This window comes from Xenopus laevis, chromosome 4L, assembly GCF_017654675.1.
Source record: "Xenopus laevis strain J_2021 chromosome 4L, Xenopus_laevis_v10.1, whole genome shotgun sequence".
Classification (NCBI taxonomy): Eukaryota; Metazoa; Chordata; class Amphibia; order Anura; family Pipidae; genus Xenopus; species Xenopus laevis.
Genome location: NC_054377.1, coordinates 127,567,910 through 127,589,110, shown reverse-complemented (window position 1 = coordinate 127,589,110; position 21,201 = coordinate 127,567,910). Strand labels below are relative to the sequence as shown.

General features: G+C 37.3%; 1 protein-coding gene across 1 annotated transcript; it reads left to right on the top strand.

Moving 5' to 3' along the window:
* The first annotated feature begins 2,023 nt into the window (after positions 1-2,023).
* erp27.L (endoplasmic reticulum protein 27 L homeolog) lies at positions 2,024-19,879 on the top strand. The gene is made up of 7 exons (XM_018257126.2): positions 2,024-2,175; positions 5,954-6,045; positions 7,230-7,367; positions 8,384-8,500; positions 11,357-11,482; positions 13,098-13,295; positions 19,756-19,879. The coding sequence occupies exons 1-7, from the start codon at positions 2,085-2,087 to the stop codon at positions 19,795-19,797; spliced, it is 804 nt and encodes a 267-aa protein (XP_018112615.1). The 5' UTR covers positions 2,024-2,084; the 3' UTR covers positions 19,798-19,879.
* The last annotated feature ends 1,322 nt before the right edge of the window (positions 19,880-21,201 follow it).

Here is a 21,201-nt window from a genome sequence, read left to right as displayed (position 1 = left end):
AGCAGTTTTTTCCTGAATGCATGTAAGGACTTGCGACCAGAAGGCTTGGATTTAAGGGCTTGACCAAATGAGATGGAAATAATTTGTCTCTGTTGTACTTAGGGATGCAGTGAATCCAGGATTCGGTTCGGGATTCGGCCTTTTTCAGCAGGATTCGGCTGAATCCTTCTGCCGGCCAAACCAAATCCGGCAGGAAAATCACGTGACTTTTTGTAACAAAACAAGGAAGTAAAAAATGCTTCACCCTTCCCACCCCTAATTTGCATATGCAAATTAGGATTTGGATTCTGTTCGGTGTTCAGCCAAATCTTTCTCGAAGGATTCAGGGGGTTCGGTCGAAAAAAATAGTGGATTCGGTGCATCCCTAGTTGTACTACATTTGGGGCATTGCAATAATTCACGTCTATTCATATAGAACAGTGGTAAAAAGTGGTATGAGAGCTGGAGCAGATATAAACTTGAGAAATTGGCTCTTTACAACTCAGTTGTTTACAGTAGAAAATGTTTTAATGCTTTTTTAAAAACCCATTAAAGGAGAAGGAAAGGTTAAAACTAAGTAAGCCTTATCAGAAAGGTCCACCTAAATATACCAGTAAACCCTCAAAGTAATGCTGATCTGAGTCCCCTGTCAAAAGAAACACTGCATTTCTTTCCTTCTATTGTGTACACATGGGCTTCTGTATCAGACTTCCTGACTTCAGCTTAAACCTCATTGCCCTGGGCAAGAGCATGCTCAGTTTGCTCCTCTCCCCACACCCCTCCCTTCTCTCCTGTAATCTGAGCCCAGAGCAGGGAGAGACTCAGGCAGGAAGTGATGTCACACCACATTAATACTGCAGCTCCTATCCTTAACAAACAGAGAGTTTCTAGAGTTTTTTACTCAGGTCTGGTAAAACATTCTACAGAATAAATATAGCATTCTAGCTTGTACTATTGCAGCTAATCTATTGGCAATAAAATGCCTCCGTAGCTTTCCTTCTCCTTTAACAAGGTGGCTACAGCAGTTATTAAGACTGAGTACTGTTTCTACATAATCATTTGTCATTATAAACCAATTTCTTATCAAACTAGTCATGTATATACTGTACATGCACTTCTTACTGTCATTTATGTTTCAGAACAACCTTTTCATCAAAAGTCTTTTACACAGAGTACAGATAAAGTGCAGCTAACTCTCCTAAATGTAACAGGGCAATAATGTGCTAATGCTTTTGTGTTAAGATTTTTAACAGCTATTAATTTTTCTTTGAATTAACAAATCACACTGAAGAAACTTCTCACTTGTCCTTGAAACAGTGATGAGGTTCCACAAGTAGGCATCGAGGCTGCAAATAATGCTCATAAAGAAGAAACTGCAATAGTAGTCAGTCCTGTACATGGTTCCTCCCGTCAGCCACAACCTTCAGGAAATAAAACTTCAGTGGACATTTTGTGGTACAGTAATAGAGTTGGGAAATGCCTCAATAATTCTTGCTAGCCAAGCACATCAAAGTCAAATTTTGACCAAAAACCTGTGGTCTAAAAACCAATATGTTATTACACAAAGATAATACAAAAAGGGATTACATTTTGTAAAAAGACCAACAAACGACTGAAGAGGAGGAACATGCTACTACAACACCACAGAACTGGATTGAGTAGTTTACGTATTAAACTTCATTTCCATTTTTTACATATTATGTAATTGTTCACATTTTTCATGTCATCTGCCATGCTGTGAATAATCAGTTGGCACAAAATAAACATTTTTTACACATTTTTCTAGACGTTGGGGGACCTAAAGATAATGAAAAGAAGTTGCTTAATTAGGCTGAATGCATACAGTGATGGCACTCTAAAAAGAAACTACAGAAAATTAAAGCAAAATTGAACAGATAACTTGTTTTATAATGAAGCATTGCATTTGAATAACGTCGTCATAAAACCTACATGTGTGCCTTGTTATCACAAAGTGCAATGTTTAAAAAAAGCAGATGTGATTTTCCCATGGCATTGTAGGCTTCCTTACTTTATTTGCTCTTGAAACAGTCACTAGGGTCTTTTACACATTGAGAACTGGGAAGGAGCAGTCACCAGTCGCAGTAATGACAAGGCCAAGTGTGAGCTGTCTCCTGCTGGTAATACTCATTGGTACTTCATCAGGCACAGATGTGGGAAATTCCACGAAAAACGAAGGTAAGAAATTCTGTTCACTTCATATTACAGTGAGAGAGGACAAATGATATCAAAATTCAGAACCAATACATTTCCAACATCTTAGATGTAATACCCAGAAAGCTGAGAGTAAACTTAACGAATATCCATGTTACCATTTTATAAATATTCTGTTTGTGTCTTGGATTAGTACATCACTTGAAAAGGAAGCAGAAGTCCATAAGGTAGACAAGAGGTAAACTTTAGTATCATCTTAAATTTATTGATGTCTTAAAAAACCTAATGTTGGTTAAACAAGTGCTGACCACCCAAGAGTCACCAAGCATTATTTATCAAATGCTTATACTTAAAGTTCACCAGGAACCTATTTAAGTCAACAATCTGAAGCTCCCAATAGACGCGACTGATTTTAGGGAAGCCCGACCAATCCTTCGAAATTATCGTGCGGTTAGTGGGATTCGAACGATCGTACATCTGACGATTTTTCGGCTGACATCTGTCAGGAAATTGATCGGCCAGGTCAAAAAATCTTTGTCGGTCCCAGTGCAATCTATCTATATTTGCAGGGCCAAGCAGGCAGCTCCACTTTGTTTTCCTGTCAAAATGGTCTTTTTAGTTGATGGTAAATTCGTACGATCGTTCTGAGAAGATTGTGGTCTCACGATCAGGATCTGATCTTTTAAAAATCTCAACATCTATGGCCAGCTTAATTGTGAAACCCTACCAATCCATACTTTTTGTTTTATATGAATGGCCTATTCGCCAACCCTATGGCAGGTATTCAAGAAACCTGTCGTATGATGACGCATCAAAATGGGCTCATGTCATTTATCATCGTGATCACAGGATCTCAAAGCTATGGGACTCTCTAGAATGAACAGAATCTAGTGGGAAGAATTGAACAGACCTAGAGGTGTTTTGAGCTGCTGGCTCTATTCGTATAAGAAGTTTTTGCTGCTCACACTGATAATGTCACTATCCCTTCTGTACTTACTGTATACCTTTCTAGAATTCAGATACGGGGTTTCAATTCTGGTCCCACACACTGAGATGATTTAACTAAGTTTGTGCATGTATACAGCTGCCATTTACTATACAAGCACAAATAGATGCCATATGTTTCACACACCATGCTGACTATACCTACGTCATTGTGTCAGTGTTTAAGTACTTTCTTAGGCAGTTCTGATGCAAGCAAGCTATGGGTCATTCAAATATTTGCATAGACAGTATAGTAAGGGCAATTGTAAGTGAGTTGGCCAAGCTTCACATTCCAATATCATGATTGCAGAGCACACATTTGCCGCCCTTATTTTGCTTGCAGTTGGCTTGCACGCCAGTTATTCTTGGCCTCAATTTGGCTCACTACCAACGGGGCATTTCCCAGGTACCATTGTGCTCCTACCAGGCTTTCTAGGAGTTACAACTTTGTGGTTAGACTTTCTTCTTACGGGGGACTGGGAGTTTACCAGCTATATCAAGCTCAATGCATTGGATTTCACTCCTACGGCCACCAGGAGCACCAACTGGCTGTATATAGTTCTGTCTCTTCATTGTTCCCCCCTGGGAATCCATGGCAAAGGCATAGACTCTTCATAAGCAATGTTACTTGTTAATTACTGTGTTACGGTTACAAATATGCTCAGTTTGCCAATTAATAGCACCTTGTCTGGATGAGGTATACCAGGTACTAATAATGTACCTTATCCACCACCAACACTCCGCCAAAAAAAGTGATGGTTGCATTAAGACTCACAGGATAAAGCTTGACCTACAGTATTATCCAGAATGCTTCTGGATAAGAGATCTTGCAGTAATTTGAATCTTCAAATGTTAAGGGACCCATTTACTTTCATCTGAATTTCAATTTTAAATCAATTCAAATTTTTCGAGGTTTTTCGAGGAATTATTATTCAGTGCATCGTTCAGCACCATTTTCCATTCGTACTTTTTTTATTCGGATCTTTTATTAAATGTCATGACATTCGTAGTTTTAGAGATAGTAAGTTAAGTCGTGGGTTCAAAAACCACTAAAATCCGACCTTAGATAAATAGGCCTCCAAGTCTACTAGAAAATCCCTTAAACATTAAATAAACCCAATAGGCTGGTTTTATTTTCAATGCGAGTTAATTAAATATTAGTTTGGCTCAAGCACAGGGCACTGTTTCATTATTACAGAGAAATAGAAAATTAATTTTAAAACTCTGAATTATTTGATTAAAATGAGTCTATGGGACACTGACTTCTGGTAATTCAAAGCTTTCTGGCTAATGGGTTTCCATATAATGGATCCTATACCTGTACTTTTATCTTCAGCAAAGGAAAAAATAAATATACAGTTTATTCTTGTGTGAGTTGCATTAGTGCAGCTGTTCTATTTCCCATTGCCGTTCCAACACTTAAAAGCATCAGGTGGAAAGGGAGACACATTTTTCTTGTTATATTCCCCAAAGAAAAAACAGATAAATGTTATTTTTGCTAATTACATACATCTTGGATGGGGAATGTTAAAGGGGATGATTACTATACTTTGGGGCCTTATTAACTACAGGTTGTTGCAATGGCAACAAATCATGATGTTTAAATAGATAATAACCTGAGGGATAACAAGCTCCCTTAGAGACTGTATGCTAGTGATGAACAATGGAAATATGTATTAAATATTACTGCACTGCTCTGAATATGGAAGAGGAGAATATTGTTCCATTTGCTTAATGTATATGCTGCAATGATGGGTTTGGGGGATATTATCAATTATTAATATCAATATAATACACAAAAGCCATGAATAGTTTGTAAATTGTATTGTTCTAAACGGTGACTAGTGATGTCATCAGTTATAAATGGTGAGTAGTGATGTCATTTTTGTCACATGACTAACTAAAACTTGTGTATTATAATAAATAAAGTACCCCTTGTTGGAAAATAAGAGGATATTAGAAGTAACCTCAGAGTTCCTCAGTGGCTTATAATATCCTTATATTTTACAATAGGGGGCATATTCATATACAGTGCTACACATTTAGTATACTTGGTTTCTTTGCACCAAATGTTTTTAGTTATTGTATGTGATCAATGTCTATGTATGGTATCTACTACTGCTACACAGATGGGACCTGTAATCCAGAATGAGCAGGGCCTGGGGTTTTCCAGATAATGGATCTTTCTGTAATTTGGATTTTCATACCTTATCTACTAGAAAATCATGTAACCATTAAATAAACCCAATAAACTAGTTTTGCTTCCAATAAGGATTCATTATATCTTTGTTTGGATCAAGTAAAAGCTACTGTGGATTATTTGTTTATAATGGAGTCTATGGGAGCCTTCCCATAATTCTGAGTTTTCTGGATAACTGGTTTCCAGATAACGGATCCCATACCTGTACTGTATATCTATCAATGTATCTGTTATTGAAAAAAAAGTGATTGTTTCTTGGAATGAACTGATCACCAGCTGGGTCTCAAATGCAGGCATTATTTTTATGACCACCTTGATTGGAGGTTCCACTTGGGTTCCCAACGGCAACTTTTATGTAGCACCTTTTTGATGGAATTTGTTGTAAGCTCTTGTGAGCAAGGTCCTCAAATCTGCAACCACTGTCTATTTACTGTAAGAATCTGATTGTTATAGTAACACTAAAAACACATACTACTTAACTTGGCACTGAGATTCTACAACCAGACAACCTCAGTGATGGAAACAGCTAGTGAATTCACTATCAAGGTAAAAGTTTATGTAAACATAGGGTCAGTGCAAGAAAGTTAATTATATTGTGTTCTATGTGCTTTATTCTAGAGCCTGTTAGAAGTGCTACGGTCCTTGAAGATGTCCCATCTACCAAAGACTTTATAGAGTCTTCAGAACTTGCTGTGGTTGGATTTATCCAGGTATGTTACAACACTTTATGAACAGTGTTCTTCAGGACAGTTTGGGGATTGAAAAAAGTCATCTACCCACTCACATATTAGTATTATAAAGTATTCATATCCTCTGCTGGTTGCCTATCTGCATAGTGTACGTGTACTGGTTACATATATAAATGGCCAGACTGCACTGATCCAGTTGACTGGCCAGAGAGCTGATGAATCATAGAAGTTGCACATGTAAATTTCAACCTTGTTTCAATCTGGAGATAGTAGTTGCAGCTGTAAAGCACACGTAAAGTTCAACCTTGTTTCAATCTGGAGAACAAAGAAAGGCTACATACTAAGGATAGAAACAATACTTCAAAATAATTTTTGGAGAGTTCTTATGGTCATGCCTAAACAGGAGGCCATACTGTCCAATAAATAGCCAATGTGTATACACGTGATGCAAACCAGGTAAAGATTTGTGTGCATTCACTCAAACAGTGTGCTGTTTCTTTTAAAAGAACATAAGTCATTCTTGAATTGTTCTGTTTATTTTGGCGAAGGCTGTAATACTTGAGACTCTGTAGAGGCTGAGAGGGACAAAAAACCAAGGAAGATAAAGAGGCTGCTCCTAGAGGTCATTTAAGCAAGAACACTTAGGGGGTTATTTACTTAGCTCCGAATACCCGAAATTCCCCAAAATCCGAAAAATTCGTGATTTTTTTGTGTTATAATAGGCTTAAAAAAAAAATCACAAATTTTTCGGAATTTATTAAACCCCGAGGGCTAAAAATCCCGAATATAAAAGCACGGCAGCTCAAACCTGTCGAGGTTGCATAAAAGTCAATGGGAACAGTCCCATTGATTTTTGGTTGTGTCGGAGGTTTCGGGCAATTTCACTATGTTTTCGGAGCTTTCGGGTGAAAACTCCGAAAATTCATGACAAAATCATGAAAATCTGAGCTTTTGCCTCAAAGGTAATAATGTAATAATATATAAGTGTTAAAAACCCGAGCAGGTTAGATCGGAGTTTGTAGCAGCCGATATTGAAATAAATTCATAAAACATTACTAGATATGCAGTTGCAGGCATGCAAAATAAGGTTGATTTGTAAACTAGCACAGCACTGATATACTAGTTAGCCTTTGCATTTAGTTTATGTATTCCCTTTAATGATAAGCAGACTGAAAGCACCTGACACCTTGACATTATTTTCACAGGATCCAGAAGCACCAGAGGTTCAAGAATTTAATAAACTTGTGAGCAAGCATCAAGAATGGGATTATGGAATAAGCACCAGCAAAGAAGTTTTAAAGCACTTCAAAATCGAAGGCAACACAGTGACACTGTTCCGGCAGGTAAGTGATAGATTGACAGGATGTGTTTAAATTATATGCCTCTCAAAAAGTCAATCAAGAAAAGTATTCTTTTCTTTCCCTTTTATGAAAGTCTATTTTTCTTAATAATCAACTAACCTACAAACAATCAAAACTCGATTTTTCTCCACAAATCTCGAAAGCTTTGAGGTTTTCGCAATTTTTTAAAAAAGTGAGATTCATGATGTGTAAAAACCACGAAAACCTCTAATACAAAATTTCGCCACATAACAGTTGTCGAGGTCCTATAGAAGTCATAGGGAGAGGTGCTGATCCTACTGGACTTCTCTAAATCAATGTGTACTTTTAGAGGTTTTTGTATTTTTTTTTCACTAGGAATTCTTCGAGGTATTCATTAGTGCAGAGTTCATCATAATTTTTCCATTCATACTTTTTTATTCAAATTTTTTAATAAATCTCATAACATTTGTAGTTTTAGGGAGTTATCAAAATCCGAATTTTTCTGATTATTTTATTAAATAAATTCTGACCAAACTAGAATCCACAATTTATCTTATTTATTATTGAAAAAGCACTATTTAATCGGATCGGGGAAAAACTCAATAAAATCGAGCAAAAATTAGAATTTAAATTTAGTCGTATTTTTGGACTTATTCTAGAGCAGACCACAGAAACTTCCAAATAGGATAGGAACCTCTCCCATTGACTTATATACAACAGGCCTGAGATCGCAGATTTTCAGATTCTGACTTTTTGCAGCCTCGGGGGATAATAAATCTCGAAAAATGTTAGGGTTTTTTCCACTAAAAATTCGGACTTCATATTAAAAAAAATTAAATTTTTGAGTTTTTAGCATTGCTCGAGTTTAGAGAATAGCCATTTCTAGCTTTGTACATAGTAAAGGTTTTGTTTTGAAGGTTTAAAATCTCTACAAAATCTGTGATTATTGGCACTACTTAATATTGTCTTCAACAAAGGATCTACAGTTTCAAACACAGTGACGGTTGTTCTACTGCTTTCTTTTTAATCAACAACAGGTAGACAACAGGAGAGATGACTTAATATTAAAAGACCACCCAGGAATCAATACTGAGAAACTCTTTCGTTTCTTGACTGTTAATGAACTGAGAATGGTGACAGATTACAATGCAGTGGTAAGATCCAATATTTTTTCATTATAAAAATAACTGACTTCTATCAGTCTGTTTTGCAAATCAGTTGAAGGTATAGTGTTTTCATAATAGAAAGTGTTTACTTTTAAATTCTGTAAACATATTATTATCCATGAAACTTGGCCGGAGGGGGGCTGGGGAAATAGTTTTGTTTGAAATGGGTCATTATTAACAAATCTGAATGATGAGAAATACAGATTTTTAAGGTCCAGTGGGGTTCCTAATTAATATTAATATATGCACACACACCAGAATATTTCCATGGTTTTGGGTGGAAGGTTGTCTAGTGGGTTAACAGACAGAGCTTTATTGTCTGGATTAAGTAGGAAAAATGGCTCAGGAGAACAGGAGCCCCATTGGAATTAATTACTGATGTACAATAACAATATATGTTTGAAACAGAGCAATATTCCCTTGGTTTTGGGAGGATTGGGGCCCAGGAGTATAGAGGGTTTCTGATGAATATATGTGTTTGTGAGAAGTACATACAGTGAAGCCACCATTTTATATTCTGTGATTTTATGCGTTTTACATTTGTAGTCCCAAATATATATAGTAACTAATGCATTTCCCAAATTTTACATTTGCCCAGATTTTACACCATTTTTTTCTAGTCCTCTGAAAAAACATAAAATACACTTTCTAAAAATATATGGTTTTCTAAGGTAAACATATTTTGTGATTTTATCCAACATAAAATGCAGTAAATGTGCTGATTTTATAGTAATTGGAAGTGATCTCCATAACAATATGTTTGCATTTTAATTGTGTAGCTCTACATGCCAGATACTTGGGTAATCCTATGCAAACTGGGCATTAAAGCCCTGAAATGTTTATATATGATGTCTTATCCTGGTACAGGGAGGATTATTTACTAAAATCTGAATTTATCTCATTATTTAAATAAAAAAAACACGACCAAACTCCCATACCCAATTCTACCTTGTTAATTATTTAAAAAGCTTGAATTAATTGGTTCTGGAAAAAACGTGAAAAAAATTTATGAAAAGTCGTAAATCCGAAATGATCACATTTTCAGGCTAAACCAAGCGCAGACCATGATAACTTCCTGTAACGGTCTGCACCCTAAACCCAGAGCCGATTCCAAGCACCCTGGTCTCGGCTCGTACTTCTGCCTGTAGAAGCCGCCTTTGGCTTCGGGAGGAGCCCTCAGCTACTCAGATGCCACCAGGTCTTAAAACGAGAGGTGCTAGGTGAGGGGTTCTGGGCAGACGAAGGGGCACAACTGTAAGTAAAGTCTTTGGGCAGAAGGTCGTGGTACAAGGTGTTTAGACAGAATATTAGTCAGATCAGGCCGGGTCGGGGCAGGCAGAGAATATTTGTAGTCAGGCAGGCAAGGGTCAAACCAGGAAGTCAATCAGAGGGTTAAGCAGAATCTGAGTCGGTAAACAGGCAAGGGTCAGGACACAGAGAGTAGAATTGTCAAAGCCAGGTAGGAGTCAAAACGGGTATCAGAATCAGAATGCAGAAGCTCAAAAGCACAAAGCACCAGGAACAAGATCCTACAACGATCACAAGCCCCGCTGTGCTTTAAATAGTATTTGAAATTCGTGCCAATGAGCACTGGCGTCAGACGCCAGCACGCCTGTGCCTTTAAAATACACAGATGTGCGCCGTGCACCCCCTATGGAACTGGCACCTGCGGCCTAGGAAGCGGCGCCTGCGGCCTAATACCAGTGCGACGCGCCAGGCGTCCCTGCCATCCCCCCACTAGACCACCAGGTAAGGGATTCGTTACACTTCCAATTAGGATAGGGACTTCTGCCATTGACTTCTACACAACCTCGGCAGGTGGCGGATTTTCGGATTCTGGCCATAATGTTATGTGGGAGATACAATGCTGTAAACTGAAAGCTTTGTGGTGATTTTTCAGAATTTCCATAACTCTTTATAAAAAATGCTAACTTTAATAATACATTGCAGTTTGGTAGATTGAAGTAGATTCACTGGATTCAGTTTGGGGTGGAAAGCGTATAGCACAGCCAAAAATCATATTCCACGGCATGTTGTACTAGACAGCAATGTGTAAAGCTTTAAAGGAGACTGGAAGGATAAAATTAAGAAAGCTTTATGAGAAAGCATTCTGCAGAATATATATAGGGGCAGATTTACTAAGGGTCGAATATCGAGGGTTAATTAAAACTCGATATTCGACTAGGAACTAAAATCGTTCGACTTCGAATATCGAAGTCGAACGATTTAGCGCAAATCCTTCGAATCGAACGATTCGAAGGATTTTAATACAACGATCGAAGGAATATCCTTCGATCAAAAAATCACAGGCAAGCCTATGGGGACCTTTCCCATAGGCTAACATTGAGTTCGGTAGCTTTTAGCTGCCGAACTAGGGGGTCGAAGTTTTTCTTAAAGAGACAGTACTTCGATTATCGAATGGTCGAATAGTCGAACGATTTTTCGTTCGAATCGTTCGATTCGTAGTCGAAGTCGTAGTCGAAGGTCGAACTAGCCCATTCGATGGTCGAAGTAGCCAAAAAAACACTTCGAAATTCGAAGTTTTTTTAATTCGAATCCTTCACTCGAGCTTTGTAAATGTGCCCCATAGTGTCAAGACTTGCACTATTGTAGCTGATCTATTGGCAATAAACTGCTTTGGTAGCTTTACTTCCCCTTTAATTGAAAAAGTATGCTAAAAAATCCATAAATAAAATTTGTGTAAGAATTTCCGTATGTATGCTTATTTATGACCTGTCTCCCATGTGGTATATTCAGTTTTCAAGTAACTTTCAAGTATCAAGTTCTTTCTAAGATATGTATTTTCCATAATTTCTTTATTAATGCATTTATGTTGCTTTATAGACAGCTATTGGACTTTTAAACAGCAAAGTTCAAATCCACCTGCTCATGTTCATAGACAACGGATCAAAGAACCAAGAGGAAATACTGAAGGAATTTCGAGAGGCAGCAACGGAGCTGAAGGGGAAGGTTAGTTTCTGCCTGGGAAATAGTAACCTGGTGAGGACAGGCAGGGGATAGATTACAGGTTGTACCCCCCAAGTAAGTGTACAGGTAACATTGGGTAAGCAGTTCAGCAACAAGGGGGGCCAGGCTGGCAATCATACGTTTTTAAAATTTACAGTAGCATTAATATTGTTTTATTATCAGCCCCTAAGTTTATGCTGAAATGTAAGATACTCTAGACAAGCTTTGGATTGTGTTTTAAGCAGATAGTTGTGTCACGCATGATGCTATTTACATTAAGGCTGTCCCTGCTTACTCCAGCTGGTTAATTTCCTACATGCATAAAATCTCTTTTGCTTCTACTTTATTGAATAATGTGCAATGGAAGCCCTGGAATCAAAATCAAATGCCTTGAGGAGTTGTTACGTCTGGGACTCCCTTTCTTTTTTGTACCTACTCAACTGACTTGCCCCTAATGACACACATTATGTTATTTTCATTGTAAACGGTCATGCCAGAAATTATGCAGTTTGCAGCCCCACTACTGCTAAGGAAACATAAACACGACTTGACTTAGCAAAGCAGGAAAAATTTTGTGCCCAAATTGGTAAATCATCTGCAAGTTGCGGTACACATTACTTAAGACTTGTCAGCAATAACACTGGAATTATGGGAAATAATGATGCACTGCAAGTGAAAAACATAGCCCTTGAGTTGAATGTAATGAGTAAGTGCCCACCCTTGGCACAAAAAGTGTCAGGCTTGAATATCTCCTAATAAAGATTTTTTATTTTTATATCATCTTGGCTTCTTTTTCAACCACCAGTAAGTCTATCCCGCTTTTGTTTTTTGTTTGATTACATTTATTTACATGACCCTTTGACTGGGGGTCTGTCTGGGATTAGACCACTGTGAATGATTTTGATTTAATGAAATAAGAGTTTTTTGGAATCTACTGTACATTGATTTTTGGACTATGCTCTATTAGTAGAGGTACACACCAGAGCTATATAGTTCACTATTGAATGTTACCTCTCAATTCAATTGCGCATTCAGGATTACTAAATGCTAAGTAGTGATGGGCGAATTCGGGGGTAATTTGCGTGATTTGCCATGGCAAATTTCACATAAAATTCGAGAATGTTTCAGCGAAACAGCACAAATTCGCCCATCACTAATGCTAAGCATAAATTATTTTAATTACCATTAAAATACTGTTTTACAGCCCCTTTGAGGTGTCAATATTGTCAATACTGAATATTTACTCAGTGTTTAAGGTGATGATCATGGGCATGCACTGCTAACTCAAGCGTAGGGTGCTTATAGTAGGTAAGGTATTGATATCAAAATGGTAATGGGATGGCTGAGGAAAGCAGTTAAAAATAACTAAATATTTAAAAGCAGAAAGAGTCACATAGAAACAAGGTGCTAAAGCCTGAAAAAGCATATCAAACTTTAAGTTAGTTAGTTAGTCCAAGTTACTGGAAATTTAGTAAGCAAAAGCCACCAGACACCAAAAAAAAAAAGGAATGATATTGGGGATAAATGCAATTTTGAGTTGTGAGAACTTAGTCCAACTTTGCAACATCCTGGTAGATCTGCAGGACTGCTGTTAATTGTTCTTTGCAATATTTTACAGGTTCTGTTTGTGAAAGTGAACATGGACATCAAAAGCAATGAGAAAGTAATGTCTTACTTCCAGCTAAAAAGAAGTGATTTACCAAGAGTGGTCATTTTTAATAGTGAAGATGAGACCAAAAAAATCCTGCCTGCTGGTCCTATAACTGCCACACGCCTCAAAGATTTCTGTTCTGGGTTTTTGTCCGGGAAGAGTACGGTAAGTAATGTGGGTTCAATAAAGTTTATTGAAGATATACTGGCAAAGTGAATTACTATGAGAGACTATTGTATATGTAGATAGAATGGCAGACATTGTCCATGGTGACAGTGTAAAGTCATGGGCCTGGCAACCAAATAGTTGTGAAAAATTTGAAAAGCATGTGCAGCCTGCAATACATTCACATTTACTTCCTTCCCTTCTGTGACTGTTACTAGACATACACCCTGCTCACCTGTTTTCAAAAAAAGTTGCACAAAAAAATGTTTGAATAAAAGCCTGCTGGAAATCGTGAAAATTACGGGGGTTTTCAAAAATCCGATTCATGAGGTTTCTCCATCTCAAATAAATTCACAATTTAAACAAACTCAAATGGTTGCTAATTTGTGAAAAAATCTGAATGTAAATTGAATGAAATTGGGAAAAAAACTTGAATTTATAGAGTATATGGGCTTAAAAACCTCAAATACCTTTAATTTATCTAGTTTGGGAGCGAAAATCAGCATTAAAAACCCCAAACACCCAAAAATCTTGAAGGCAAAAACCATCTTCAAATGGTTAAAAGAGAACTAAAAAAGGTAGCTAGAAATGTTGTACATTATGTTTTGAGCTTCTGTACCAGCCCAAGGCAACCACAGCCCTTTAGCAAAGAAGATCTGTGTCTCCAAAGATGCCCCAGTAGCTCCCCGTCTTCTTTTCTGCTGATTCACTGCACATGCTCTGTGCTGCTGTCACTTACTGAGCTTAGGGACCCACTCACAATATGCAGTACACATAGAATATAAATGTCACAATATAAGGCTGATTAGTAATTAATACAGATAATTACTACATGGCAGCACAGAAATCAGTGCAACTGGCATCATAATTTAATAATCAGCCCTGTAGCATCATCTTATATTACAGACCAACCTCATTTTCTGCTGGATAATTAGTTACGACCCCTAAGCTTAGCTTCTCAACAGCTGCTCAGAGCCCACCGAGCAGACATTTTGCAAGATGGTGACCCCCCTGTGACAAGTTTGGATCATTGCTGCTATTGAGAAGCTGAAATTTTAGGCTGGTGCAATTAGTTCATTGTATAAAATATGGTGTTTTTAGCCATATTCAATTTTAGGGTTAAGTTCTCCTTTAAAGGGATATCTGCTATTGACTTTTACATGAACTCTACAGGTTTTAGCTGGACTTTTAGCAGTTTTGGGGCATAATAAATCTTGAAAAATTAAAGTTTTTTGGTCCCCCCAAAAATTTTAAATTTTTAGTGATAAAAACTAGATTTTTTTGAGAAACTTGACCTTTAATAAATAACTGCAAGAAAACAAAAATCCTGAAAAACTATTTAAAGTTATTTCATAACTTCTTGTTATGCAACTCATAAGTAATTCAAACATACCACACTAGATGGCAATAGAAAGTAACAGAAGGAATACTTCTTCATCGCGCTCAGCTATCTGAACCAGAAATACCCAAACAAATCAAAATAGTGTATATATGTGCACTCATTGCATCCATGCATATTTCAAATGTAGCATATACAAAGGGCGATATATATATTTGTGAATTCAATTTATCTCGATCTAGGTTTTTCTACAATTATGTTTTTTTTCTTGCTTACTAGCACAAAAACACTGGAATCAGAAAAATAGGATAGCACTGAAAAAACACTTTCCATTTACTCTATAGAAAGTGATTTTAACAATTTTTTAAAATTGTTTTAAAAATTAAGATTAGTTCGAGTAATGTTTTTCATGAAAATTCACATTTCACATTCCACGAAAAACTCACATTTCCAGGCAAAAAAAACCAAACATTTTTTTGGGGATTTATATACCCCGACCTTGGAAATAGCTTGAATCCAAAAATATTATAAATATCTAAAATCTGTCAAGGTCATGTAGGAGTCAGTGGCAAAGGTCCCTTGAAGCATTTGACAATGTTAATAGCCTACTTGATGTTTGAGTTATTTTACGGAGGGTTTCACGTGAAAACTCTAATAATTCGAGCAGTTAGATTATTTCAAGTTTTCGGGTTTCGGGACTCAAACTCGCAGAATTGGGTTTTTCCCAATTCGAGTTTTTGCTTAAATAAGATACCATTCGAGTTGTGAGTTCATTCGAGTTCATTCAAGGTAAAAAAAAACTCTTAACACTTGACCTTTGATAAATAACCCCCTAAATCTCCAAAATTTAAGTTCAGGAAATGCCAATCTGAAAGTGTATAGTGTATTAGTGCTGTGAACAATGTGCAATTTTGAGTGCAATTTTAAGCCCACAATGCAGTGCCCCCCCCCAATTCCAGCATCACTGTGGTCAGTGGAGGAGTTGTGCCTTACACAGTTGCAGCCAATGAGTTAAGATTAGCCCAGCCGTTCTCACACTTTGGCTCAAATTTGACACAATTTTCTACTTCAACATTATTTGGTATAGTTTGTTTTATTGTTTAAACAAATTGCTTACATGACTTATAGACTGTTGTTTAGTTTACATAACATTAATAGGCGTCAATAAATAAATAGTGTTGCTTCTCTCCCAGGTTGTATTTAGTACAACAGTTGCCATCTTTAGCCAGAACATTCAGTAGACATCAATAAATAGGATAAAGTCTTCCTTTATCTTTTCCCTCTGGATATTCAAGTTGCTAGCCTAGTAAACGGAGGTTAGACAGATGTCTGAGAGACAATTACAAAAATATCCAGACAGGAACTGAAAAAAGGAGATGGATCATAAAAAATGATGGTATTTTGGCAAGAGGACAGTATTTAGGCAAGAATAAATAAAGGGGAATATGAGTTGGTGGTTAAGATTGTAAAATGTCCTTGACTCATAACAATGTCTGATATGGTGTGGCTATTATTAGATTTATTGGTTCATGATGTGAAAACAGATTATGATAAACCCACTGCTCTGCTTCTGTGCAGTTAACACTCACAGGTCCATCACAATTTAGTTACATTCTACAAACAGCTGTTATTGGGGACACTAATTTACTATTTAATGGCTACGGTAGCTTGATGTACATATGATGTACATATGAACCATATACATTGAGGGGGTTATTTACTAAGCTCCGAATACCCGAAATTTCCCGAAATCCATAAAATTTGTGATTTTTTGTGTTATAATAGGCTTAATTTTTCAGAATTTATTAAACCCCGAGGGCTAAAAAGCACAAATATAAAAACACGGCATGTCAAACCTGTCGAGGTTGCATAAAAGTCAATGGGAACAGTGTCGGGGGTTTCGGGCAATTTCACGGGTGAAAACTCCAAAAAATTCTGAGTATTCGGGGGGAAATTCACGAAAAAATCTTGAAAATCTGAACGTTTCCCGCAAAGGTAATTTTCGGAAAAATGTAATAATAAATAAGGGGGTTATTTATAAAGGTCCGAATTTATCTCAATATCAGATGCTACAAACTTTGATCTAACCCGCTTGGGTTTTTAATGCTTATTTATTATTACATTTTCCCGAAAATTACCTTTGTGGGAAAAGCTCTGATTTTCATGATTTTTTCGTGAATTTTCCCCGGAAGCTGAAAGCTCAGAAAATATTGCGAAATTGCCTGAAACCCCCGACACAACCAAAAATCAATGGGACTGTTCCCATTGACTTTTATGCAACCTCGACATGTTTGAGATGCCGTGTTTTTATATTCTGGCTTTTTAGCCCTCGGGGTTTAATAAATTCCAAAAAATTTGTGATTTTTTTAAGCCTATTATAATACAAAAAATCACAAATTTTTCGGATTTCGGGTATTCGGAGCTTAGTAAATAACCCCCTAAGGGTTAGATCGTAGTTTGAAGCATCCGATATTGAGATAAATCAGGACCTTGATAAACAACCCCCTTAGTTTATGAAGAAGTATGAGTAGAAGCCGAGGCAGGTTGAGAGTGAGGCATTGCTTTTACAAAGAATCTTGTTTACATGATTGGACAACACCAGGGAACACAGAATTCCAATAGCAAGTCTGGGGAACATTGTGGTCCAGGAAACAAGAGTATTATAGTTAGCTATTGTGACAGTAAAACCAGGGGTGATGAAGAGGTAGCCTGCAATCTAACAGGAGATCATAAATTAATAGAACACAGCAACCAACAATTATCCAGATGCAGCTCCATCAGAACTCAGCACACTTTTATGTATTTTCCATTTAGATTTTTACACCAATGGTTTGAGAAACAATGCAACAATAAATGCTTTCTCTCCATGTACCACAACAAATGTACATATTCTATGACTAACATATACTCAGGCAGCATTGTGGTTCAGTGGTTAGCAATTCTATCTAGCATTCAACTGCAGTCTGGGCAAAGAGTTAAAACACACATTTTAGTGTTTTGGAGGCCTCTTTAACTAAGAAGGATTTGGGAAGTTTTGTGGATAACAATTTTTGTAATTCAAGCAATGACATTCAGTGGCTACTAAAGCAAATTATAGTACAGTCTTGCATAAAACGTGCATTAACTCGAGGTATGAAAGCCTAATTTGGCCTCTTTATAGGTCCCTGGCGAAGCCTCATCTGGAGCATGCAGTATGAGGGTAGACTGTCAAGGTTGGGGATGTTTTCTTTGGATAAAAGGTGCTTGCAAGGGGACATAAATGCTCTTTAAAGTACATTATAGACATGACATAAAAGGGGGGATCTAATATGCTTCTGTAGCGCTATAGTAATTTGATTTGCGTGAGGGCAGTTTTAGCTACTTTTCTTTGTGGGCTGATACCAGAGATGAGCTTTCTCAGGGGCAAGCCCTCGCAACGCGGTGGAGGCAAGGTGTAGTGTAACTGTAATTAGGTGCAATAGCACAATGATGGGCACCAGTAGTTCTTTAACGATTGAACATAGAACTGTATTTATTGAAGAATAGCACATAGATCATTCAGCACATTAATCCACAATGGAGCATAGAATAACACAGCAGCATAAAGGAAGCATATACTCACAGCAAGTATAGGCTGAATCCCCACAGGCTAGGGAATACACAGCAGAGAGTGAGTTGGCAGCGTGTGATGGGTATTGCCCAGTTTTCAGGATATCTTCCAGTGGCAGACAAGGGGAATTCCTATCATCCCTATCTCAACACTTTAGTCCTTACTCTGGGTCAGTAATACCCTGGGATCTTAATCCCTCTAATCTCCTCGGCGGAGCCTTGAGCTGCTCAACTAAATGAAACTCCTAGACCTAGAGTGATCTATAAACGAGTATAGCTGTCTAATTACTAGGGCCAAGGCGCCTAGGGTCGACACTACCCATTCCCTTCCAGCCTGCTTGGTTGGGCTAAAGCAATGGACCCAGAGCACATGGTTCCTAAACCTTTTATACTCTGGCACAGTGCCATCTGGTGTACACTGTGTGAACTACAGGGGTTACATAAGCACAAGGTCCCCATAAGGACCCACTGAGGTGTCCATATAACTAGGGATGTGCCTGTCTGGAATGTGTAAGGGTGTCTAAGTTTTCACTTCGTTAGTGTAAAAAATTATCACAAAGATGCTTGTTAGCAACCATGTTTGCACTGATTAAACACCTCAACGAATTACTCTCAAAATTTGCAACCAAACTGCTTTAGTGAAAATTTGCAGTGTTTGTAATACATTTTTACAATCACAAACAGCTTTCTACTACCCTTCAATGACTCCTCTTTGTGAATATTAGGCCATGACATTTTCACCTATTGTACTTGGCATCTACCGGTACCAATTTTGGAGATATAAGATCTAAGCAGGACACACCTGGGTCTTGTACGATAGCCAAAAATCCTCCTACATAACTTTAGAAGCAAGAATAAGGGGTCGATTTATCAAAATGTGAGATTATGGCTCACCTCAGATAAAAAAATCACCCACTCCCTTATATCTATGGAATTTTTAAAAGTGTAGTTATTAAATGGTAAACTCTCACCCTTTGATAAATAAATACGTGGGTGAATTGTTTTTGCGGTGACTGATCTCTAAACTCACATTGTGTTCTGCCCCTAAGTTTGAATCCAACCTAAGTGGATTTCATAGGTGGTTATTTTTCAAATACAGGTATGGGATCCATTATCGGGAAACCTGTTATCCAGAATGCTCTGAATTATGGAATAGCTGCCTCCCATAGACTCCATTTTATCCAAATTGTACAAATTTTTAAAAATGGTTTCCCTTTCCTCTGTAATAATAAAACAGTAGATTGTACTTGATCCAAACGAAGATATCATTAATCCTTATTAGAAGCAAAACCAGCCTTTTGGATTTATTTAATGTTTACAGGATGTTCTTGTAGATTACAGAAAGATCCGTTATCTGGAAAACCTCAGGTCCGGATCATTCTGGATAACAGGTCTCATACCTGTAATACTAAAAAGTATGCCTGCATTCATCAGCTGTGTTTAAATTTAGTTTAATTAATTCTAATAACAAATATTTTTTTGCTTACCACACACAAGCTTAAAGTATAACAGAAAAATTATTTTCATGTTTAGGAGGAAGAGTCAGACAAGAAAGAAGATAAAACAGAATTATAATGTATACCTACTCTTGTACAACTATATATATGATTAACATTAAAATGTGTTTGAAAAAAATAAAATCAGCTTTTCTAATGAATCTATGGCTCTTGGCTTTTGTTTGATTGAGTATTATATTTAATAGTATTGCCAATTTTTTTTTGAAGCTCCCAAATATGTACTCAGCACTCATGGTCAGGACTGCTAAGTAAAATAGGAACAGGTACTGGGTTTCTGGGGAACAGCCATGAGATGCAAAGCAGACAAGGCTGGAACTGGTAACAGGCAGGATAAGAAACTGTGAAAAGAAAGGGTTAGTAATGGCAACAGGTAGGAGAGACATTACTGGCAAAGTGTTGTAACAAAAATTAACAATTCCACTATCACCCAGTCTCCTCAGGCCCAGTGCCATGGGGTTATCCTAGATTCTGCCCTGTCCTTCACTCCTCATATCCTGTCACTTATCAAATCATGTCAATTTCACCTAAGGAACATATCCAAAATACGATCATTTATAATCCAAGGTGCGGCCTACATTGTTATTCACTCTCTCGACATATAACATGTAGACTACTGTAACTCTCTATTATTTGGCCTTCCATGATAGAAACTGTCACCTCCCAAGTCCATAATGAACACTGCCATCAGGCTTATACATCTCAGCAACCGCTCTCCTCTGCCATTCCAATCTGTCAATCACTGCACTGGCTACCTTTCAGAATAAGTTTCACACTAATGACCTTAACATTCAAAGCACATCACAACTCCACCCCACCAATCTCTGAACTCTTCTCTAGATAATTACCCAAGTGCTTACTACGCTCCTCTACTGACCTGCTCCTCAACTCTTTTCACATTACCTCCTCACACGCTCGCATTCAAGACTTTGCAATGGCTGCACCCCTCTTATGGAATTCTGTGTCACAGTCTGTCCGACTTACAAAGGATCTTTTAAAACACACACACATATATATATATATATATATATATATATATATATATATATATATATATATATATATATATATAAATACATCCTCATTATGGGCCCATACTGGCACTAGTGTGTAACTAGTGCCCTGTACTGTCGCTGAATTCCAAGCATAGGAGCAATGTAGGGACATATAGGTGTCAGTACCTGCTTCACGTCTCCTAGCTGTAAGAATACTTTGGCTTTGGTATAAGCAGCAACTCATTATACAGAGGGTTTCTTAGTGGGCTGGTGATTTGTTTTAACCACCTAGTAAGAAACAAACAGTTGGGAATGTCACTTATTTAACATTTCTGTTGGTGTTTATTGCAAGAAATAGCACATTTAAAATATACTTCTTAATTAAAACAATAGGCTAAACGTGCTTATCACTAGCCCTATTCATTGTTATAAAATGGCTAAACAGCCTGTTTAATAGAAAGCACAGACAT